A 25,419-nucleotide genomic window follows, 5' to 3' on the forward strand; every position below is an offset into this window, starting at 1 on the left:
TCCTTCCTATATTGAGGTGACCAGAACTGCACACAGTACTCCAAACGTGGTCTCACCAGGGTCATGAATAGGATGGGAATAGAGGGATACGGACCCAGGAAGTGTAGATTGTAGTTTAGTCGGGCAGCATGGTCGACACGGGCTTGGAGGGCCGAAGGGCCTGTTCCTGTGCTGTACTTTTCTTTGTTCTTTGTTGTTCTATTGTTTATATTTCATATGGCACAAAAGTTGAAGTATGCAAATTTCCCGGGGAACCTGTGATTTACAGTGGGAGGGAGGGCACCTCACCACAGGTTGCTGCTCCTAACTGGTATTCAGGATCCCGTGTTGAAAAGCCATCTTGATGATGACATACAAGTAAAATAGTCCACAATGTTCAACGAGCTCACACTCGAGGATTGGAGATCATCAGTCCTCTGTTCTCTTAGAATCCATATAATTCCTACAGTGCAGAAGGAGGCCATTCAACCCACTGAGTCTGCACCCACCCTCCGGTAAAACACTCTAGCTAGGCCCACTCCCGTACCGTCATGCACTGATCATGGCCAATCCACGGATTGTGGGAGGTAACTGGAGCACGAGTGCAAACTCCACAGTCACCCAAGGCTGGAATTGAACCCGGGTCTCTGGAGCTGTGAGGCAGCAGTGCTAACCACCGTGCTACCCTTTTAGGCAGCCCCTCAAGCGAGGACACCTTGCTTTTATTGCAGTCCAATGGGTTCTGAGCTGTCTGATAAGTTGAACGAGCAATCTGGTGCTCGAAGAGTTGTTTGGAGGTTTCTGCCGCTTAAATTTGCCTCTGTTCATTCCCGACACACGGTGCCTTCCCGACAGAGCCTGATCCATTCTGGTCAGTCACAAGGTAGAGTCTCCGATGATTCACTGGTTGTGTTTGACCACATCAGAGATACTTTAAGAGGACATGGTGAAGCGTTTCTGCAGAATTAATTTCCACTTGGAGAGGCAAGGATTAAACAAGGATAGTCAGCATGGCTTTGTAAAGGGGAGATCATGTCAAACAAAATTTTTCAAGGTGACTAGGTGTGCAGATAAGGGCAGTACAGTTGATGTAGTCTACATGGACTTCGTAAGGCTTTCGACAAGGCCCCACATGGGAGACTGATCAAGGTGGTAAGAGCCCGTGGAATCCAGGACAATTTGGCAAGCTGGATCCCAAACTGGCTTAGTGACAGGAGACAGTGGGGGAGATGGTCGAAGGTTGTTTTTGTGACTGGAAGCCTCTGTCCCGGGGTATTCCACAGGGATCGGTGCTGGCTCCCTTGCTGTTTCTAGTGTACATTAATGATCTGGACATTAATGTGGGAGGGTATGATCACTACGTTCGGAGATGACACAAAAATCTGTGAAGTGGTAAATAGCGAGGAGGAAAGCCTTAGATTACAGAACAATATGGACAGGCTGGTTAGACGGGCAGAACAGTGGCAAATGCAATTTAACTCTGAAAAGTACGAGGTGATGCGTTTTGGGAGGACTAACAAGGAAGGGAAGATACAATGAATGCTCGGACGCAGGAAGTACAGAGGATCAGAGACACCTTGGGGTGAATGTCCATAGATCCCTGAAGGCAGCAGGACAGGAAGATGAATCATAGAATTTACAGTGCAGAAGGAGGCCATTCGTCCCATCGAGTCTGCACCGGCTCTTGGAAAGAGCACCCTACCCAAGGTCCACAGCTCCACCCTATCCCCATAACCCAGTAACCCCACCCAACACCAAGGGCAATTTTGGACACTATAGGCAATTTATCATGGCTACCCCACCTAACCCGCACATCTTTGGGCTGTGGGAGGAAACCGGAGCACCCGGAGGAAACCCACGCACACACGGGGAGGATGTGCAGACTCCGCACAGACAGTGACCCAAGCCGGAATCGAACCTGGGACCCTGGAGCTGTGAAGCATTTGTGCTATCCACAATGCTACCGTGCTGCCCATTCAGATGTGGTTAAGAAGTCATATGGGATACTTGTATTCCATGCCTTGGCTAATAAACGCAAGAGCAGGGAGGTTACAATGGAACTGTATAAAACTCTGGTTAGGTCACAGCTAGAGTACTGTGTGCTCTGGTCGCTATGGCTATAGGATGTGATTGCACTGGAGAGGGTGCAGAGGAGATTCACCAGGATATTGCCTGGGTTGGAGCATTTCAGATATGAAGCGAGGCCGGTTAGGCTGGGGATGTTTTGCTTTGAGCAGATTCGACTGACAGGGGACCTGATGGAGGGGTGGAAAGCTCTGAGGGATATAGATAGGGTAGATAAGAAGAAGCTTTTCCCCATAGTCAATAACCAGGGAGCATAGATTTAAGGTAATGAGCGGGAGGTTTAGTGGGGATTTGAGGAAAAATCATTTTCACGGGTGAAATCTGGAAGTCGCTGCCTGAAAGGGTGATAGAGGCGGGAACCCTCACAACATTTAAAAAGCATTTAGACAACCACTTGAAACACCACAGCAGACATGGCTATGCACCAAGTGCTGGAAAATGGGATTAGAATGATGGCCGGTGCAGACACGATGAGCTGGAGGGCCTCTCTCTGTGCTTGCGTGACTCTTCCTGGGAGTTTCCTGCATGCCCAAATTCTGAGGAGAGAATTGCTTTGGTGATCCGGCGGCAGGCATGAACCGCCAAGCGAAACTGGTTCTGAGGGATGAGTTTTCCCACAGGGTCGGAGTTGCTCTCCAGTGATTTTCACCTTCATTCCCAATTGTAAGCCACTGAAACAAACAACTACCCCGAGAGCTGTGGCTGAGATTAGCTTATCCATCATTGATCCATCTTAGGATCTTTGCTTTCCCCTTTGAGGGGGTTTAACACCTCAGGCAAGGAGCAAGGTTGGGAAGGGAGGGCCTTCATGAATAACCTCAGCCGGTACGGGGATCGAACCCGCGCTGCTGGTCTTGCTCTGCATCACAAACCACGAGTCCAGCCAATGAGCTTTCAGCTAGCCATATTTTGTGCCACATTACAGGATACATTAATTTTCAAGGTTTATACAACTCTCTGACCTCCCGGACTCATACCTGGTAGACCTCAGTCCAGAACCGGTGCTTTAGCCTTTTCTTGGTCTTCCTCAGCTGCTTGTTGTTTTTGAAGGTGTCGAGGTGGGTGAGGACCCCCATGATCTTGGGAAAGCCGTGAACTTGGCAGATGTTCAGGAACTCAAACGTCTCCATCTCAAAGCCAAAGCTGGCATCAGTCAGCATTAAAACCTGAAGGAGAGGCTCGATTTAGTCCATTCTGGCTGGACACACAATAACCTGAAGACAACCTTTAGTTATATTTCCTCAGCATTTCATTCACCACTTGTTATTTTTCATGAATTTGTGCGTATTGAGGCAAGGGGTCTCAATTAACATTTCACTACCGCTGGCGATTATTCAACTATTCTCACATCCGTTAAACGAATGCTCTGATACAGCAAAACCTTTCCTCCACACTCACTTCATCCCAGAAAAGGATTTTTTAAAAAAATTTAGAGTACCCAATTCATTTTTTCCAATTAAGGGCCAATTTAGCGTGGCCAATCCACCTAACCTGCACATCTTTGGGTTGTGGGGGTGAAACCCACGCAAACACGGGGAGAATGTGCAAACTCCACACAGACAGTGACCCAGAGCAGGATCGAACCTGGGACCTCGGCGCCGTGAGGCAGCTGGGCTAACACACTGCGCCACCGTGCTGCCCCCCAGAAAAGGATTTAATAATTGTTTTTAATAATCTTTCTTGTCACAAATCGGCTTACATTAACACTGCAATGAAGTTACTGTGAAAAGCCCCTAGTCGCCACATTCCGGCGCCTGTTCGGGTACACAGAGGGAGAATTCAGAATCTCCAATTCACCTAACAAGCACATCTTTCGGAATTTGTGGAAGGAAACCGGAGCACCCGGAGGAAACCCACGCAAACACGGGGAGAACGTGCAGACTCCGCACGGACAGTGACCCAAGCCGGGAATTGAACCTGGGACCCTGGAGCTGTGAAGCAACAGTGCTAACCACTGTGCTACCGTGCTGCCCAGATTTACACCCAGAAACCGTCTCAGGCCTCTACCTAAAGACACTGTAGATTCACCTTTCCTCATTCCAGATCCTTCAAATTGGTAAAGACTTTCAACAAGTGACACCATATTTAGAATCTGGCTCACAAAAGTAATATGGGCAGTGTGCTAACCCACCGTGCCACTACATCACTTGAGTTTATTGTCATCCTTCATGAAGCAAAAGAGATAAGCTTAATTGAAACCCCCATCTTCAACCTTCCATAACTTACAGCCCACCCAAAGCTCTTCCCAGCAAACATGTGCTTACTGACACAAAATGACTGCCAATCAAGCAAAAAAAAAAAAGGATTTAAAATTCTCATCCATTCCTGCAAATCCTTCCAGGGCCTCAGCCCTCCCTATTTCTGTAACCTCCGCCAGCCCATCAATCCTCGAGGTTCTCCGCTCTACTCAAAATCATTCTGATTTATCACTCCACTATTAATGACCATGTCTTCACCTGTCCATAGATACAAAGCAGGAGGAGGCCTTTCGGCCCTTCGAGCCTGCTCCGCCATTCATCACCATCATGGCTGATCATCCAACTCAATAGCCTAATCCTGCTTTCTCCCCATAGCCTTTGATTCCATTCTCCCCAAGTGCTATATCCAGCCGCCTCTTGAATATATTCAAAGTTTTAGCATCAACTACTTCCTGTGGTAATGAATTCCACAGACTCACCACTCTGGCTGCTAATGTGTGAAGAAATTTCTCCTTATCTCTGTCCGAAATGGTTTACCCTGAATCCTCAGACTGTGACCCCTGGTTCTGGACACACCCATCATTGGTAACATCTTCCTGCATCTACCCTGTCTAGTCCTGTTAGAATTTTATAAGTCTCTATGAGATTCCCCCCTCATTCTTCTGAACTCCAGCGAGAACAATCCCAACCTAGTCAATCTCTCTTCATTTGTTTCTACAAATACATAAAACAAAAAAGAGTGGCCAAGGTAAATATTGGTCCTTTAGAGGATGAGAAGGGAGATTTAGTAATGGGAGATGAGGAAATGGCTGAGGAACTGAACAGGTTTTTTGGGTCGGTCTTCACAGTGGAAGACACAAATAACATGCCAGTGACTGATGGAAATGAGGCAATGACAGGTGAGGACCTTGAGAGGATTGATATCACCAAGGAGGTAGTGATGGGCAAGCTAATGGGGCTAAAGGTAGACAATTCTCCTGGACCTGATAGAATGCACCCCAGAGTGCTAAAAGAGATGGCTAGGGAAATTGCAAATGCATTCGTGATAATTTACCAAAATTCACTAGACTCTGGGGTGGTCCCGGCGGATTGGAAATTAGCAAACGTGACACCACTGTTTAAAAAAGGAGGTAGGCAGAAAGCGGGTAATTATAGGCCAGTGAGCTTAACTTCGGTAGTAGGGAAGATGCTGGAATCTATCATCAAGGAAGAAATAGCGAGGCATCTGGATGGAAATTGTCCCATTGGGCAGACGCAGCATGGGTTCTTAAAAGTGCAGAGGATACTGGAAGTCTGCAGAGGGATTTGGATAGGCTAAGTGAATGGGCTAGGTTCTGGCAGATGGAATACAATGTTGACAAATGTGAGGTTATCCATTTTGGTAGGAATAACAGCAAAAGGGATTATTATTTAAATGATAAAATATTAAAACATGCTGCTGTGCAGAGAGACCTGGGTGTGCTAATGCACGAGTCGCAAAAAGTTGGTTTACAGGTGCAACAGGTGATTAAGAAGGCAAATAGAATTTTGTCCTTCATTGCTAGAGGGATGGAGTTTAAGACTAGGGAGGTTATGCTGCAATTGTATCAGGTGTTAATGAGGCCACACCTGGAGTATTGTGTTCAGTTTTGGTCTCCTTACTTGAGAAAGGACGTACTGGCACTGGAGGGTGTGCAGAGGAGATTCACTAGGTTAATCCTAGATCTGAAGGGGTTGGATTACGAGGAGAGGTTGAGTAGACTGGGACTGTACTCATTGGAATTTAGAAGGATGAGGGGGGATCTTATAGAAACATATACGATTATGAAGGGAATAGATAGGATAGATGCGGGCAGGTTGTTTCCACTTGCGTGTGAAAGCAGAACTAGGGGGCATAGCCTCAAAATAAGGGGAAGTAGATTTAGGACTGAGTTTAGGAAAAACTTCTTCACCCAAAGGGTTGTGAATCTATGGAATTCCTTGCCCAGTGAAGCAGTTGAGGCTCCTTCATTAAATGTTTTTAAGATAAAGATAGATATAGTTTTTTGAATAAAGGGATTAAGGGTTATGGTGTTCGGGCCGTAAAGTGGAGCTGAGTCCACAAAAGATCAGCCATGATCTCATTGAATGGTGGAGCAGGCTCGAGTGGCCAGATGGCCTACTCCTGCTCCTAGTTCTTATGTTCTTATGACAGTCCGCCATCCCTGGAATTAGTCCAGACTCTGTACTCAGAAATTTTAACTCAAACTCTCTCTGCCTGTCTATTCATAAAGAACACAGCTTGCAACCTCTTCTGCGTGCAAGGACATCCCAATTTCTTCACAGGCGTCAAACTTTGCTTGATAATACTGTGAAGGGCTCTGAGACATTTTACTAAGCTGCTGTTTAAATGCAATGAAACAGAAAATCCTGAAAATAGTCCACAGGCCAGGCAGCAACTGTGGAAAGAGAAACAGAGAAAGTAGGAGCAGCACCAGAAGATGGAGGAGCAGAAGTAGGCCATTCGGCTCATTGAGCCTGCTCCGCCATTCAATGAGATCATGACTGACCTGATGTGATCATCCTCAACTCCACTTTTCCACCTTATCCCCATAACCCTCGATTCACTCACTGATTAAAAATCTGTCTATCTCAGCCTTGAACATAGTTAATGGCCCAACCGCTACAGCTCTCTGCGGTAAAGAATTCCAGATTCACTCCCCTCTGAGAGAAGAAATTCCTCCTTACCTCTGTCTGAAATGGGTGACCCCATACTCTGAGATTCTGCCCTCTGAGTATCCGTCTTTATATTACTAGCTAGCTCCCACACTTTAATTCTTTGCTGTTCGTTATCTCCTTTCCCATCTGCCGCCTGTCTTTGTACAATGATATGCTTTCTCTTTAAATTTGATACGGCCTTTAACTTTTCTTCAGTTAACCATGATGGTGGGCCTTCCCCCTTGGAATTTTTCTTTCCCCCTGGATTGTTTCAGGTTTGTGATCGATCACCAGAACGAGGGAAATATGGAATGGTTGATAGAGGAAGGGAGGTAGTGGTGGGGGAGGAAGCAAAGTCAGGTCTGTGATAGGGTGTTCAGATCCCTCTTTCCCACAACACCTTTCCAAACAAGTGGAGAAGACGCAACACCTTCCCTTTCACCTCCTTACAATTTAGTTGACCGTATTTGCTGCTCTCCTCTATGTATTTCCGTGATGTGGAGATGCCGGCGTTGGACTGGGGTGAGCACAGTAAGAAGTCTTACAACACCAGGTTAAAGCCCAACAGGTTTGTTGCAAATCACTAGCTTGCGGGTGAATGTAGATTCCAGACACATATATATATATATAGACACAGTCAATGCTGCAAGGCGATACTTTGAATGCGAGTCTTTGCAGGTAATTAAGTCGTTACAGGTCCAGAAGGTGTGAATTGTCTCAAACGAGGACAGTTGGTAGGATTTTGCAAGCCCAGGCCAGATGGTGGGGGATGAATGTAATGCGACATGAATCCCAGGTCCCGGTTGAGGCCGCACTCATGTGTGTGGAACTTGGCTATAAGTTTCTGCTCAGCGATTCTGCGTTGTCGCGCGTCCTGAAGGCCGCCTTAGCGAACGCTTACCTGGAGATCAGAGGCTGAATGCCCTTGACTACTGAAGTGTTCCCCAACTGGAAGGGAACATTCCTGCCTGGCGATTGTCACGCAATCTACGGATTTTTTTCCCTGCTGATTTTACCTGCAGGAAGTGCTGCCATCTCCAGCTCCTCCAAGACCGAGTTAGGGAACTGGAGCTGGAGTTGGAAGAACTTCGGATCATTCGGGAGGCAGAAGGGGTCATAGATAGCAGCTTCAGGGAATTAGTTACACCAAAGATTGGAGATAGGTGGGTAACTGTAAGAGGGACTGGGAAAAAGCAGTCAGTGCAGGGATCCTCTGCGGTCGTTCCCCTGAGAAACAAGTATACCGCTTTGGATACTTGTGGGGGGGGGGACTTACCAGGGGTAAGCCATGGGGTACGGGCCTCTGGCACGGAGTCTGTCCCTGGTGCTCAGAAGGGAAGGGGGGAGAGGAGCAGAGCATTAGTAATTGGGGACTCTATAGTCAGGGGCACAGATAGGAGATTTTGTGGGAGCGTGGGAGACTCACGTTTGGTATGTTGCCTCCCAGGTGCAAGGGTACGTGATGTCTCGGATCGTGTTTTCCGGGTCCTTCGGGGGGAGGGGGAGCAGCCCCAAGTCGTGATCCACATTGGCACTAACGACATAGGTAGGAAAGGGGACAAGGATGTCAGGCAGGCTTTCAGGGAGCTAGGATGGAAGCTCAGAACTAGAACAAACAGAGTTGTTATCTCTGGGTTGCTGCCCGAGCCACGTGATAGTGAGATGAGGAATAGGGAGAGAGAGCATTTAAACACGTGGCTACAGGGATGGTGCAGGCGGGAGGGATTCAGATTTCTGGATAACTGGGGCTCTTTCTGGGGAAGGTGGGACCTCTACAGACAGGATGGTCTACACCTGAACCTGAGGGGCACAAATATCCTGGGGGGGAGATTTGTTAGTGCTCTTTGGGGGGGTTTAAACTAATGCAGCAGGGGCATGGGAACCTGGATTGTAGTTTTAGGGTAAGGGAGAATGAGAGTATAGAGGTCAGGAGCACAGATTTGACGTCGCAGGAGGGGGCCAGTGTTCAGGTAGGTGGTTTGAAGTGTGTCTACTTCAATGCCAGGAGTATACGAAACAAGGTAGGGGAACTGGCAGCATGGGTTGGTACCTGGGACTTCGATGTTGTGGCCATTTCGGAGACATGGATAGAGCAGGGACAGGAATGGATGTTGCAGGTTCCGGGGTTTAGGTGTTTTAGTAAGCTCAGAGAAGGAGGCAAAAGAGGGGGAGGTGTGGCGCTGCTAGTCAAGAGCAGTATTACGGTGGCGGAGAGGATGCTAGATGGGGACTCTTCTTCCGAGGTAGTATGGGCTGAAGTTAGAAACAGGAAAGGAGAGGTCACCCTGTTGGGAGTTTTTTATAGGCCTCCTAATAGTTCTAGGGATGTAGAGGAAAGGATGGCGAAGATGATTCTGGATAAGAGCAAAAGTAACAGGGTAGTTATTATGGGAGACTTTAACTTTCCAAATATTGACTGGAAAAGATATAGTTCGAGTACAATAGATGGGTCGTTTTTTTGTACAGTGTGTGCAGGAGGGTTTCCTGAAACAATATGTTGACAGGCCAACAAGAGGCGAGGCCACGTTGGATTTGGTTTTGGGTAATGAACCAGGCCAGGTGTTGGATTTGGAGGTAGGAGAGCACTTTGGGGACAGTGACCACAATTCGGTGACGTTTACGTTAATGATGGAAAGGGATAAGTATACACCGCAGGGCAAGAGTTATAGCTGGGGGAAGGGCAATTATGATGCCATTAGACGTGACTTGGGGGGGATAAGGTGGAAAAGGCTGCAAGTGTTGGGCACACTGGATAAGTGGGGCTTGTTCAAGGATCAGCTACTGTGTGTTCTTGATAAGTATGTACCAGTCAGGCAGGGAGGAAGGCGTCGAGCGAGGGAACCGTGGTTTACCAAGGAAGTGGAATCTCTTGTTAAGAGGAAGAAGGAGGCCTATGTGAAGATGAGGTGTGAAGTTTCAGTTGGGGCGATGGATAGTTACAAGGTAGCGAGGAAGGATCTAAAGAGAGAGCTAAGACGAGCAAGGAGGGGACATGAGAAGTATTTGGCAGGAAGGATCAAGGAAAACCCAAAAGCTTTCTATAGGTATGTCAGGAATAAGCGAATGACTAGAGAAAGAGTAGGACCAGTCAAGGACAGGGATGGGAAATTGTGTGTGGAGTCTGAAGAGATAGGCGAGATACTAAATGAATATTTTTCGTCAGTATTCACTCAGGAAAAAGATAATGTTGTGGAGGAGAATGCTGAGCCCCAGGCTCATAGAATAGATGGCATTGAGGTACGTAGGGAAGAGGTGTTGGCAATTCTGGACAGGCTTAAATTAGATAAGTCCCCAGGACCTGATGGGATTTATCCTAGGATTCTCTGGGAGGCCAGGGAAGAGATTGCTGGACCTTTGGCTTTGATTTTTATTTCATCATTGGCTACAGGAATAGTGCCAGAGGACTGGAGGACAGCAAATGTGGTCCCTTTGTTCAAAAAGGGGAGCAGAGATAACCCCGGCAACTATAGACCGGTGAGCCTCACGTCTGTAGTGGGTAAAGTCTTGGAGGGGATTATAAGAGACAAGATTTATAATCATCTAGATAGGAATAATATGATCAGGGATAGTCAGCATGGCTTTGTGAAGGGTAGGTCATGCCTCACAAACCTTATCGAGTTCTTTGAGAAGGTGACTGAACAGGTAGACGAGGGTAGAGCAGTTGATGTGGTGTATATGGATTTCAGCAAAGCGTTTGATAAGGTTCCCCACGGTAGGCTATTGCAGAAAATACGGAGGCTGGGGATTGAGGGTGATTTAGAGATGTGGATCAGAAATTGGCTAGCTGAAAGAAGACAGAGGGTGGTGGTTGATGGGAAATGTTCAGAATGGAGTACAGTCACAAGTGGAGTACCACAAGGATCTGTTCTGGGCCCGTTGCTGTTTGTCATTTTTATCAATGACCTAGAGGAAGGCGCAGAAGGGTGGGTGAGTAAATTTGCAGACGATACTAAAGTCGGTGGTGTTGTCGATAGTGTGGAAGGATGTAGCAGGTTACAGAGGGATATAGATAAGCTGCAGAGCTGGGCTGAGAGGTGGCAAATGGAGTTTAATGTAGAGAAGTGTGAGGTGATTCACTTTGGAAGGAATAACAGGAATGCGGAATATTTGGCTAATGGTAAAGTTCTTGAAAGTGCGGATGAGCAGAGGGATCTAGGTGTCCATGTACATAGATCCCTGAAAGTTGCCACCCAGGTTGATAGGGTTGTGAAGAAGGCCTATGGAGTGTTGGCCTTTATTGGTAGAGGGATTGAGTTCCGGAGTCGGGAGGTCATGTTGCAGCTGTACAGAACTCTGGTACGGCCGCATTTGGAGTATTGCGTACAGTTCTGGTCACCACATTATAGGAAGGACGTGGAGGCTTTGGAGCGGGTGCAGAGGAGATTTACCAGGATGTTGCCTGGTATGGAGGGAAAATCTTATGAGGGAAGGATAAAGGACTTGAGGTTATTTTCTTTAGAAAGAAGAAGGTTAAGAGGTAACTTAATTGAGGCATACAAGATGATCAGAGGATTGGATAGGGTGGACAGTGAGAGCCTTTTTCCTCGGGTGGTGATGTCGAGCACGAGGGGACATAGCTTTAAATTGAGAGGAGATAGAGTGGTTTCACAGGTCAGCGCAACATCGAGGGCCGAAGGGCCTGTACTGCACTGTAATGTTCTATGCTCTATGTTCAGGGAGCTCGGGTGGAAACTTAGATCTAGGACAAACAGAGTTATTATCTCTGGGTTGTTACCCATGTCACGTGCTAGCGAGACGAGGAATAGGGAAAGAGAGCAGTTGAACACGTGGCTACAGGGATGGTGCAGGAGGGAGGGTTTCAGATTTCTGGATAATTGGGGCTCATTCTGGGGTCGGTGGGACCTCTACAAATGGGATCGTCTACACCTGGACCAGAGGGGTACCAATATCCTGGGGGGGAAATTTGCTAATGCTCTTCGGGAGGGTTTAAATTAGTTCAGCAGGGGATTGGGAACCTGAATTGTAGCTCCAGTATACAGGAGGTTGAGAGTAGTGAGGTCATGAGTAAGGTTTCAAAGTTGCAGGAGTGTACCGGCAGGCAGGAAGGTGGTTTAAAGTGTGTCTTCTTCAATGCCAGGAGCATTCGGAATAAGGTGGGTGAACTATCTACAGTATGTAGATAGGCCAACGAGAGGCGAGGCCATGTTGGATTTGGTACTGGGTAATGAACCAGGACAGGTGTTAGATTTGGAGGCAGGTGATCACTTTGGTGACAGTGACCACAATTCGATTAAGTTTACTTTAGTGATGGAAAGGGATATACTGCAGGGCAAAAGTTATATCTGGGGGAAAGGCAATTATGATGCGATGAGGCACGACTGAGGATGCATCGGATGGAGAGGAAAACTGCAGGGGATGGACACAATGGAAATATGGAGCTTGTTCAAGGAACAGCTACTGCGTGTCCTTGATAAGTATGTACCTGTCAGGCAGGGAGGAAGTGGTTGAGCAAGGGAACCGTGGTTTACTAAAGCAGTCGAAACACTTGTCAGGAGGAAGAAGGAGGCTTATGTAAAGATGAGACATGAAGGTTCAGTTAGGACGCTCAAGAGTTACAAGTTAGCTAGGAAGGACCTAAAGAGAGAGCTAAGAAGAGCCAGGAGGAGACATGAGAAGTCTTTGGCAGGTAGGATCAAGGATAACCCTAAAGCTTTCTATAGATATGTCAGGAAGAAAAGAATGACTAGGGTAAGAGTAGGGCCAGTCAAGGACAGTAGTGGGAAGTTGTGCTTGGTGTCCGAGGAGATAGGAGAGGTGCTAAATTAATATTTTTCGTCAGTATTCACACAGGAAAAAGACAATGTTGTCGAGGAGAATACTGAGATTCAGGCTACTAGATGAGAAGGGCTTGAGGATCATAAGGAGGAGGTGTTAGCAATTCTGGAAAGTGTGAAAATAGGTAAATCACCTGGGCCGGATGGGATTTATCCTAGGATTCTCTGGGAAGCTAGGGAGGGAGCCTTTGGCTTTGATCTTTAAGTCATCTTTGTCCACAGGAATAGTACCAGAAGACTGGAGGATAGCAAATGTTGTCCCCTTGTTCAAGAAGTGGAGTAGAGACCAGTGAGCCTTATTTCTGTTGTGGGCAAAGTCTTGGAAAGGTTTACAAGAGATAGGATGTATAATCATCTGGAAAGGAATAATTTGTTAGAGATAGTCAGCACGGTTTTGTGAAGGGTGGGTCGTGCCTCACAAACCTTATTGAGTTCTTTGAGAAGGTGACCAAACAGGTGGATGAGGGTAAAGCAGTTGATGTGGTGTATATGGATTTCAGTAAAGCGTTTGATAAGGTTCCCCACGTTAGGCTACTGCAGAAAATACGGAGGCATGGGATTCAGGGTGATTTAGCAGTTTGGATCAGAAATTGGCTAGCTGGAAGAAGACAAAGGGTGGTGGTTGATGGGAAATGTTCAGACTGGAGTCCAGTTACTGGTGGTGTACCACAAGGATCTGTTTTGGGGCCACTGCTGTTTGTCATTTTTATAAATGACCTGGAGGAGGGCGTAGAAGGATGGGTGAGTAAATTTGCAGATGACACTAAAGTCGGTGGAGTTGTGGACAGTGCGGAAGGATGTTACAAGTTACAGAGGGACATAGATAAGCTGCAGTGCTGGGCTGAGAAGTGGCAAATGGAGTTTAATGCAGAAAAGTGTGAGGTGATTCATTTTGGAAGGAATAACAGGAAGACAGAGTACTGGGCTAATGGTAAGATTCTTGACAGTGTGGATGAGCAGAGAGATCTCGGTGTCCATGTACATAGATCCCTGAAAGTTGCCACCCAGGTTGAGAGGGTTGTTAAGAAGGTGTACTGTGTGTTAGCTTTTATTGGTAGAGGGATTGAGTTTTGGAGCCATGAGGTCATGTTGCAGCTGTACAAAACTCTGGTGCGGCCGCATTTGGAGTATTGCGTGCAATTCTGGTCGCCGCATTATAGGAAGGATGGGGAAGCATTGGAAAGGGTGCAGAGGAGATTTACCAGGATGTTGCCTGGTATGGAGGGAAGATCTTATGAGGAAAGGCTGAGGGACTTGAGGCTGTTTTCGTTAGAGAGAAGAAGGTTAAGAGGTGACTTAATTGAGGCATACAAGATGATCAGAGGATTAGATAGGGTGGACAGTGAGAGCCTTTTTCCTCAGATGGTGATGTCTAGCACGAGGAGACATAGCTTTAAATTGAGGGGAGATAGATATAAGACAGATGTCAGAGGTAGGTTCTTTACTCAGAGAGTAGTAAGGGCGTGGAATGCCCTGCCTGCAACAGTAGTGGACTCGTCAACACTAAGGGCATTCAAATGGTCATTGGATAGACATATGGACGATAAGGGAATCGTGTAGATGGGCTTTAGAGTGGTTTCACAGGTCGGCGCAACATCGAGGGCCGAAGGGCCGGTACTGCGCTGTTATGTTCTATGTTCAAAGTCTCGTCTTGCATCTTTGACTTTGTCTATATATATGTTTCTGGGGCCCACTTCTTCACTCACCTGAGGAAGAAGCAGTGCTCTGAAAGCTCGTGATTCCAAACAAACCTGTTGGACTTTAAACTGGTGTTGTAAGACTTCTTGCTATGTATTTCCAGCATTTTCTGTTTTTAATTCAGATTTCCTGTTGTTCACATAAACTGAGGGCTATGACATTTGACAACACTCATTTGCCAAGCAATCTTTTAACAAATAAGCCAAGTATTTTTCCGAAAAAGCCAACAAAAATCATCCTCACCAGATCAGCAACTTTGGCTAAATCTATCATGGAATTCAAGTCGTTCCCACACTCGATGATTGAGAGACGCCGCTTTTTCCCTATTGGAAACAAAGCATCTGATTAGCCACAAAGATTTGAAAGGACAATGCTAAGGAAGACCAATCTGCTTGTGCAATTCTGGTCACCACATTATAGGAAGGATGTGATTGCACTGGAGGGGATGCAGAGGAGATTCACCAGGATGGTGCCTGGGATGGAGCGTTTCAGTTATGAAGAGAGGTTGGATTGGCTTGGGTTGTTTTCGCTGAAGCAGAGAAGACTGAGGGGCGACCTGATCGAGGTGGACAAGATTATGAGGGGCATTTTTGTAAGGGCCACGAAGAATCCAGCACGAGTTTTAAGGATACAAAGTAATAACATTTATTTACTACAACAAATATACATAACAGTAGCAGTAACTTCCCTTGCTACATACTGCTTCCTGCTGGTTCCTGAACTGGCCAGCTTTATTTATACTCGGAGTTTACTAGTGGTTTCTCCGCCCCCCTCATTGGGGAAGCTCATACTCCCACAGGATTGTGGGATAGTCATTAGTCCCCAGCCAATAGTAAGTAGGCAGGTTATAACATCCCTCCCCCCACAAAGTCCAAGGAATCCACCAAAGACCCTGGCGAAGGAGGGCGTCGGACTCGTTTGGCCGCAGGCCGGACACCACTTGCACGCGGCGCTGGATCAGGCGGTGTGTAACGAGACGGAGACCGCCGCTTCCGTGATGAACGGCGCAACGGTTGTACATCCACGGCCCGTGGACCCGAGGATTCCCCCTCTGATGCATCCTGTGTCTCCATCTCGGAGTCAGAGTCTGCTGCCTCCGTCATGTCAGCATCTCTATCTCCATTCGGTCCCGTAACGACCTGCGCAGGCTTCGAGTGAGGCACCAGTGGAAGATTGTGAGTATTACCTTCCCTTGTCTCTGGTCTCTGCGGCTGTAGAAATTAGCTCCGGGGGCGGGGAATCCTTTGAGGGGATAGTCTTCTGGACCGAACGTGGTCTACATGTTTTCGCTGGAGACGACCCTGGGCTTGCAATTGATAAGATATAGGGCCCGTTTGGCGAAAGATTACACCAGGGACCCATTGGGCACCACCAGCAAAATTCCGAACGAACACTGGGTCACTGGGCGCAAACTGCCGAATCAGCCGATGCCGAGAAAATCCCTGTCCCCGCCATTCTTGTGTGCGGCGTACTTTTGCGCCAATGTCCAGGAAAACCATACTAAGGCGGGTGCGAAGTCTCCGGCCCATTAGGAGTTCTGCGGGAGCTACCCCAATCACTGCATGGGGGGTGGTCCTGTACGTAAACAAAAAGCGAGCCAGTCTCGTGTCCATTGATCCGGAAGACTGCTTCTTTAGGCCTCTTTTGAATGTCTGCACTGCGCGCTCTGCCAACCCATTTGAAGCCGGGTGGTATGGGGCAGTGCGGATATGGCGGATGCCGTTCATCTTCGTGAACCTCGCAAACTCCTCACTCGTGAATGGAGTGCCGTTATCCGTGACCAGCACCTCGGGGAGGCCATGCGTACTAAACGATAAACGCATCTTTTCAATTGTTGCGCAGGACGTTGTCCCCTGCATCTTATGCACCTCTAGCCATTTGGACTGGGCATCAATTAGTAGAAGGAACATGGATCCTTGAAAAGGGCCTGCGAAATCTGCATGCAAGCGTGCCCAAGGCCGCCCTGGCCATTCCCAGTGATGTAGGGGTGCGGCCGGCGGAAGCTTCTGATGCTCCTGGCAAATGGAGCAGTTTTGGGCCACCTTCTGAATGTCGGTGTCAAGGCCTGGCCACCAGACATAACTCCTGGCCAACATTTTCATTTTGGTCACGCCTGGATGCCCATTGTGCAAGTCTGTTAGTATCAGCTCCTGGCCTTTTTCCGGGACAATCACACGCGTCCCCCACAAGAGGATGCCGTCTTCCACGCTGAATTCTGACAGCTTGGAGGAAAATGCCTGCAACTCGCCTGGGAGCTGTCTATGCTGCCCACCATACAGAACTATGTGCCGAACCTTTGACAGGACTGGCTCCGTCTGGGTCCACTCACTGATCTGTGATGCCGTGACAGGCAAGGTGTCCATAAAATTTAGTGTTGCAACCACCTCACCAGTCGTGGGGGTCGACATGGGGCCGGTCGATAAAGGCAATCGGTTCAGTGCGTCGGCATTTGCTATCTGCGTACCTGGTTTGTGCTCCAGAGAATGCTCGTATGCAGCAAGCAACAAAGCCCAGCGCTGGATCCGTGCAGAAGCAATGGGCGGTATTGGCTTATCCTCTCTGAAAAGTCCCAGCAGGGGCTTATGATCAGTCACGATAGTGAAATGGCGGCCGTACACGTACTGGTGGAAGCGTTTCACCGCAAAAACCACTGCCAGGCCCTCCTTCTCGATCTGCGCGTACTTTTTCTCCGCTGCAGTCAATGTGCGGGAGGCGAAAGCTATCGGTCGTTCGGCCCCGTTCTCCATCTTGTGGGACAGGACGGCCCCAATACCATACGGGGATGCATCACATGTGATGAGCAAAGGCTTTCCAGGATCATAGTGGGTTAGTAACCCAGACGACGACAATTGTTGCTTTACCCGTTGGAAAGCGGTTTCTTGCGGCTGACCCCAAACCCAGGTGTGATTTTTCTTTAGCAGAAGGTGCAAAGGGGCCAGCGTAGTTGCCAGATTGGGGAGGAACTTCCCGTAATAGTTTACGAGACCGAGAAAAGAACGAAGATGCGAAGTGTCAGTCGGGGCGGGGGCATGTTGAATTGCACGCACCTTCTCTGCGACGGGGTGCAAACCTTCGCGGTCCACCCGATGACCTAGGTAGACTACTTCCTTTGCCTGAAATACACACTTTGTGCGACGTAAACGGACTCCAGCCTCCGAAAGGAGTCTAAGGACAGCCTCCAGATTTTCCAAATGTTCCTGCTCCGACGTCCCGGTAATCAAAACGTCATCTAGGTAGACAGCCACACGTGGTAAACCTCTCAAAATGCCCTCCATAATACGTTAAAAAATTGCGCAGGCAGAGGATACTCCAAAGGGCAACCGTGTATATTCATACAGGCCCCGGTGTGTATTAATCGTTACATATGGTCGGGAGGCAGGGTCCAGCTCCAACTGCAGGTAGGCGTGACTCATATCTAATTTTGTGAATGAGAGTCCACCTGCAAGTTTCGCGTAGAGATCCTCTATGCGAGGCATTAGATATCGGTCGAGTCAGGAAACCGTATTCACTGTAAGTTTATAGTCGCCACACAAGCGAACTGTGGCATCTGGCTTCATTACAGGTACAATTGGTGCTGCCCAGTCAGCAAAACGGACGGGCCTGATAATACCCAAACTCTCCAAACGAGTGAGCTCCCCTTCTACCTTCTCGAGCAAGGCGTAAGGCACTGGGCGCGCCCGGAAATAGCGCGGCGTAGCTCCTGGTTCAACTTGGATACGGGCTACGGTCCCTTTTATTTTCCCCAAACCAGGCTGGAATACATCTGGGTATCGTCCTAGCACCTCAGTCAACCCTTCAGAAACTGTTTGGAGGATGTGCTGCCATTGCAACCGCAAATGGCGCAGCCAGTCCCGACCCAACAGGCTAGGCCCATGGCCGCGCACCACGATAAGTGGGAAAAGCCTTTCCTGGCGTCCATCGACAACAGGGGTCATTGTAGTTCCTGCAATGTCCAGTGGTTCCCCCGTGTAGGTGGCCAACCTGGCCAGTGAGTCGGTTAATGTAAGGGTCTGTATACCCTGCTTGATGCGGTCGAATGTCCTCTGGGCGATCACCGAGACCGCTGCGCCAGTATCCAACTCCATCTCCAGCGGGTGGCCATTGACCCGTACTGTCACCTTAATGGGGGCCACACGGGGAGCTGCCACACAATGCAGCTGCAGGCAGTAGTCCTCTGTCTCCACGTCCTCAGGAGTAGTCGCCGCAGGTTCATCCACATGGAAGGTACGGCCCCTGGGCTGGTCCCAGTTTCGGTCGGAACGACAGCGCTTCTGGCGCCCCCAGGACCGCCGTCCGCGACGGGGTCGGCGCCTACAAGTCTGACACGGACATGGCTCATCATCCATTGGCTCTGGAGAAGGCTCCCTTCGGGGAGGAATGTCCGACGGCCACTGGCGTCGGTCCGGACGTCACCTCGCCCAAGGTACCGCAGGAGTGTGGGGGGACGTTTTCGGATGGAAGGGGTTGCGCCCCAAGGCATGCACTTCCATTCCCTGTAGCTCCTGTACTCCTCGCTCTGCGCTCTCTCGGGACAATACTATTTGAATGGCCTGTTGAAAAGTCAATGTTGGCTCCGCTAACAGCTTTCTCTGGGTGGCCGCATTGTTAATACCGCAAACCAAACGGTCGCGTAACATTTCTGACAAGGTCTCACCATAGTCACAGTGCTCCGCAATCCTGCGTAGCCTGGATAGAAAATCGGCAAAGGATTCTCCAGGGGTCCTCTCAGCGGTATTAAACCGGTAACGCTGGACTATCGTGGACGGGGTTGGGTTAAAATGTTGCCCCCACTATATTCAAGTTCATCAAACGTTTTGGTGTCCGGTGCAGCTGGGTACGCAAGGCTCCTAATCACCCCAAACGTATGCGGCCCGCAGGCGGTGAGCAATATGACCACCTGGCGCTCGTTTTCGGTGATATTGTTTGCCCGGAAATAGTAACGCATCCGCTGTGTGTACTGGTTCCAGCTTTCCAGCGCAGCATCAAAAACATCCAAACGTCCGAACAGAGGCATGGTATAATAGAAAACAACTTCCAACCTGTAACCAACAAAAATCCAGGGAGGTGGCTTCAGCAGTGTAGACAGCTATTCACTTTAACCTTCGTCGCCAGTTTTGTAAGGGCCACGAAGAATCCAGCACGAGTTTTAAGGATACAAAGTAATAACATTTATTTACCGTAACATATATACATAACGGTAGCAGTAACTTCCCTTGCTACATACTGCTGGTTCCTGAACTGGCCAGCTTTATTTATACTAGGAGTTTACTAGTGGTTTCTCCGCCCCCCTCATTGGGGAAGCTCATACTCCCACAGGATTGTGGGATAGTCATTAGTCCCCAGCCAATGGTAAGTAGGCAGGTTATAACAGGCATGGACAGGGTGGATAGGGAACAGCTGTTCCCCTTAGTTGAAGGGTCGGTTACGAGGGGGACACAAGTTCAGGGTGAGGGGCAGGAGGTTTATGGGGGATTTGAGGAAATCCTTTTTCCCCAGAGGGTGGTGAGGGTCTGGGACGCGCTGCCTGGGAGGGTGGGAGAGGCGGGTCTGGGACGCGCTGCCTGGGAGGGTGGGAGAGGCGGGTCTGGAACGCGCTGCCTGGGAGGGTGGGAGAGGCGGGTCTGGGACGCGCTGCCTGGGAGGGTGGGAGAGGCGGGTTGCCTCACATCCTTTACAAAGTACCTGGGTGAGCGCTGGGCACAGCATAACATTCCAGGCTGTGGGCCCAGTGCTGGTGGATGGGGTGAGGTGGGCAGGTCGGGTGTTTTTCATGCAGCGGGGCAGACTCGATGGGCCGAAGGGCCTTTTTACTGTATTATTCTGTGATTCTGATCTTCAATAAAAATAAAGGGCCGAATTTTCAGATCTTTCCTCGTTCCGACTGAATTTGTGCTGTACGCCCCTGAAACTGAACTTCCTGACACTGCACAAGGTCCTCAAACTGAGGCCTTATTACATCGTGTACAGGCCCCCAGGGTATCTGGGCCAGATAACTTTCAGTAGTTTGGGGATAATTGACACTGGTTACAGGGCACAAACTGAAAGGTGTGGGTGCAGAAAATGTTGCACTAATAGATCACACACTCTGGGCAAAGACAGACATTATAACCTCTGCGCTGATCTGTAGGACCGGGTGCTGAAGAATTAGCTGAAATCAAGCACAGCGACCCATCAAGTGGCTTCTTTATCCCGGTTTTACAGATAGTGAAGTTGGAACATCTGATCATTATTACGCTGTACCAAGATATTCTGAAATGAAGCTGCTTAAAACCTAGCCCTGTCTTGTAGTGCTAAGGTGGGCCACTTCCACAGAGATCCGCAAACTCCCTGCAGTGCAGGAGGCCATTCGGCCTGTCCAGTCTGCCCCAACCCTCCGAAAGAGCACCCGACCTAAGTCCACTCCCCCACCCTATCCCCACCTAACCTGCACATCTTTGGAGTGTGGGAGTAAACTGGAGCACCCAGAGGAAACCCAAGTAGACACAGGGAAACGTACAAAGTCCACTCAGACACTTTTCGCTGGAATCCAACCCGGGCACCTGGCACTGTGAGGCAGTAGTGTTAACCTGGGTCCCTGGCACTGTGAGACAGCAGTGTTAACCCGGGTCCCTGGCGCTGTGAGGCAGCAGTGTTAACCCGGGTACCTGGCACTGTGAGACAGCAGTGTTAACCCGGGTCCCTGGCACTGTGAGACAGCAGTGTTAACCCGGGGCCCTGGCACTGTGAGACAGCAGTGTTAACTGGGTCCCTGGCACTGTGAGACAGCAGTGTTAACCCGGATCCCTGGCGTTGTGAGGCAGCAGTGTTAACCCGGGTCCCTGGCACTGTGAGACAGCAGTGTTAACCCGGGTCCCTGGCACTGTGAGACAGCAGTGTTAACCCGGGTCCCTGGTGCTGTGAGGCAGCAGTGTTAACCCGGGTCCCTGGCACTGTGAGGCAGCAGTGTTAACCCGGGTACCTGGCACTGTGAGACAGCAGTGTTAACCCGGGTCCCTGGCACTGTGAGACAGCAGTGTTAACCCGGGGCCCTGGCACTGTGAGACAGCAGTGTTAACTGGGTCCCTGGCACTGTGAGACAGCAGTGTTAACCCGGATCCCTGGCGTTGTGAGGCAGCAGTGTTAACCCGGGTCCCTGGCACTGTGAGACAGCAGTGTTAACCCGGGTCCCTGGCACTGTGAGACAGCAGTGCTAACCCGGGTCCCTGGTGCTGTGAGGCAGCAGTGTTAACCCGGGTCCCTGGCACTGTGAGACAGCAGTGTTAACCCGGGTCCCTGGCACTGTGAGACAGCAGTGTTTACCCGGGTCCCTGGCACTGTGAGACAGCAGTGTTAACCCGGGTCCCTGGCACTGTGAGACAGCAGTGTTAACCCGGGTCCCTGGCACTGTGAGACAGCAGTGTTAACCCGGGTCCCTGGCACTGTGAGACAGCAGTGTTAACCCGGGTCTCTGGCACTGTGAGACAGCAGTGCTAATCACTGCAGAGATGAAGAAAGATTTGAGATATGGAGTGGAGGCCCCTGACTTTCACAAGAAGTTTTTACTGTTACGCCCTCAGATCTCTCTCCCACGTAATTAGATATTAGTTGAATCTCTCACAGCAACTGATACCACTGAGCCCGAATAGTTTTTGTGGCCCAGAGTTTGGTCAGCCTCCTGTCTGTCCCCATGGTCCCAATGGGTACTTGCTGTCAGTGAAGCATCTTTAGAGTCTGTTTTGCATTGAAGTTGTTCAATCTGGACCACTCATTCAGTATCTTCAAATCATACTAAATACTAAAATTTATAGACTTACCTGTAATGATAGTGACTGGGCCTCTTATATCTGTTAGTTTCTGCTTGGTGAAGTTCCGAATAAGGCACCGGATCAGGGTACTCTTTCCCACTTTCGGGGGTCCTACAACAACAACGACAATAGGTGGGGGCTCCAAAGGTGTCCGGTCAACCACGGGAATGTGGTGCTTCTTCGTTTTCAAGTCCTGGGCCCTGTTTATGATAGTGGTAAATAAAATTATTAACCGCAGTCACAAGATGCCTCTTCCTAAGCCTACAGGTCGGATAATTAGCCCAGGGTGCTTCTCACTGGAACAGGAGTAGGCCGGTCAGCCGAGAGTCTGTTCCTCCATTCAATTAGCTTCATCTGTCCATCTTGGTTTAACCCTTTAAACCCCGGTGTCCGCACATGCTGCAAGGCCGATGGGTCCTTGCTGCGCGCAATGTGATACCAAGAATGGAATCCAAATAGGATCTAACCAAAGTTTTATATAAACCACCTTTTCATATTCCAATCCCCCGAGATTCCATTAGCGAGATAGTGAGCAGGTGGTGAGTACAGCGAGTTAGGTTCCTGGCCCAACGTTGGGGGTCGACCTGTACGCGAGATAGAAAAAAAATGAATACTTTTGACCAAAGCCGATGGATTGGTTTTTAATCAATGTGGGAATCTGATCTGTCTTGGGTCTCACTTTCCCCACATTAAACCTGTGCCATCACACTTGGTGCCATCAGCAGACCTGTCCTGTCCCCCTTTCCCTTCATCCAAGACCTTGATAAATATCGCAAAGTGTAGAGACTCAGGTGTAAGTTCCTGTATTTCACCACCAGCCACATCTGCACATTATTCAAACTCCCAGTTTTTTACCTCCTAACCAATTCCCAACCACATCAGTTGGTTAACAGCCTGTTACATAGAACGTCATTGAATGTCTTCCAGAACAGCACAGGAGGACCATTCAACCCATCACGTCTCTGCCAGCTCTTTCAAAGGCCAATGCCGTTGGTCCCACATCTTGCCTTCCCCATATCACTGCAATGTCTCTCTATCGAGTAATTGTCCAACTCTCCTTTGGAAGCTAATATTGAATCTGTACACATCACCCTATCACGCAGTGCAATCCAAATCCTAAACACGCATTACATAAGTATGTATTTCCTCTTGTTACCTCTCAACTCTCCAATCACCATTCAACCACCGGAAACAGTTTATTTATTTCATGTAAACCCGTCTTGATTTGTTTTTTAGAAAATATTTTATGAAGACATTTATAATTTTCTTGGTTTTAAACATTTTTATCAAATCACCCCTTGGCCGTCCCTGCTCTAACAATTTAATAATAATCCCATAGCCAGGGATGATTCCAGCAAATCTCTTCTGTATCCCCTGTCCCCCTTCTTCCTCCCAAATGCATCATCCCCACTGTTCTGCGATGAGTTTCATCGCATATGTATCCATAAGACCAGATGAAATAGGAACAGGAGGAGGCCATTCAGCCCTTTGGGCCTGCTCCTCCATTCAATAAGATCATGGCTGATCTAACAAAGTCCACTAGATATGCAGTTTAGGTGGATTAGCCATGCTAAATTTCCCATCGGTGTCCAGAGATGTGCAGGTTAGGTTACAGGGATAGGGAGGGTCGGTGCTGACTTGATGGGCTGACTGGCCTTCTCAGGACTCTATGATCCCTATCTTATCTCCGTAATCCTGAATTCCGGCACTGATTAAAAACCTAGCGATCTCAGCCTTGAAAATGTTCACGGACTCCCACCTCCACAGCTTCCTGGGGTAAAGAATTCCAAAGATTCGCCACTCTTTGGGAGAAGAAATTCTTAAATGAGCTCCCCCTTATTCTGCGACGATGCTCTCTGGTCCTACACCCTCCAATAAATGGAAACATCCTCCCAAACTTTCCCTATCTAACCCCCTGGGAATCTTATATGTTTCAATCAGATCACCACTCATCCTTCTGAACTACAAGTACAGACACAACCTTGGAAATCTTTCCTCATATGGCAGTCCCTCCATACCCAGGATCAAGGACAGTAGTGGGAACTTGTGCATGGAGTCAGAAGAAATAGGAGAGGTGTTGAATGAATACTTTTCTTCAGTGTTCACAAAGGACAGGGGCCATGATTTTGAGGATGAGAGTGTGATACAGGCGGGTAGGCTGGAGGAAGTAGATGTTCTGAGGAAGGATGTATTTGCAATTTTGAAAAACCGGAGGGTCAACGAGTCACCTGGGCCATATGGGTTAGGGTTAGGGTTAGGGTTAACCCTAACCGTAGGATTCTTTGGGAGGCAAAGGATGAGATTGCAGAGCCTTTGGCTTTGATCTTTGGGTCCTCGCTGTCCATGGGGATAGTGCCAGAGCACTGGAGAGTGGCGAATGTTGTTCCTCTGTTCAAGAAAGGGAATAGGAATGACCCTGGTAATTATAGGCCAGTTAGTCTTACTTCGGTGGTCGGGAAGATAATGGAAAAGGTCCTGAAGGATAGGATTTATGACCATTTGGAAAGATGCAGCTTAATCCGGGATAGTCACCACGGATTTGTGAAGGGTAGGTCTTGCCTCACAAATTTGATTGAATTCTTTGAGGAGGTAACTAAGTGTGTAGATGAAGGTAGAGCATTTGATAAGGTTCCCCATGGTTGGCTCATGAAGAAAGTAAGGAGGTGTGGGATAGAGGGAAATTTGGCCAATTGGATAAGTAACTGGCTATCACATAGAAGACAGAGGGTGGTGGTGGATGGAACATTTTCAGACTGGAGACCAGTTCCCAGCGGTGTACCACAGGGATCAGTGCTGGGTCCTCTGCTATTTGTGATTTTTATCAATGACTTGGAGGAGGGGGCTGAAGGGTGGGTCAGTAAATTTGTGATGACACCAAGATTGGTGGAGTAGTGGATGAGGTGGAGGGCTGTTGTAGGCTGCAAAGAGACATTGATAGGATGCAGAGCTGGGCCGAAAAATGGCAGATGGAGTTTAACCCTGATAAGTGCGAGGTGATTCATTTTGGTAGAAAAAATTTGAATGCGGATTACAGGGTCAACGGCAGGGTTCTGAGGAATGTGGAGGAACAGAGAGATCTTGGGATTTATGTCCACAGATCTCTGAAGGTTGCCACTCAAGTGGATAGAGCCGTGAAGAAGGCTGATAGTGTGTTAGCGTTTATTAACAGGGGGCTTGAGTTTAAGAGCCGCGGGGTTATGCTGC

General features: G+C 48.7%; 1 protein-coding gene across 1 annotated transcript in view; it reads right to left on the bottom strand.

Annotated features, from left to right (window-relative positions):
• Positions 1 to 22,415, bottom strand: part of LOC140405557 (ribosome biogenesis protein BMS1 homolog) — a gene marked incomplete at its 5' end in the record, with an annotated part of 196,965 nt that extends 174,550 nt beyond the window's left edge. Inside the window, 3 exons of the mRNA XM_072494117.1 lie at positions 3,042 to 3,230; positions 14,675 to 14,754; positions 22,225 to 22,415. Of these exons, the coding sequence (XP_072350218.1) occupies positions 3,042 to 3,230; positions 14,675 to 14,754; positions 22,225 to 22,415 (460 nt within the window). The remainder of the gene's footprint in view (positions 1 to 3,041; positions 3,231 to 14,674; positions 14,755 to 22,224) is intronic.
• Between the last annotated feature and the right edge of the window lie 3,004 nt (positions 22,416 to 25,419).

The sequence above is a fragment of the Scyliorhinus torazame genome, unplaced genomic scaffold (assembly GCF_047496885.1).
Source record: "Scyliorhinus torazame isolate Kashiwa2021f unplaced genomic scaffold, sScyTor2.1 scaffold_57, whole genome shotgun sequence".
Taxonomy (NCBI): Eukaryota; Metazoa; Chordata; class Chondrichthyes; order Carcharhiniformes; family Scyliorhinidae; genus Scyliorhinus; species Scyliorhinus torazame.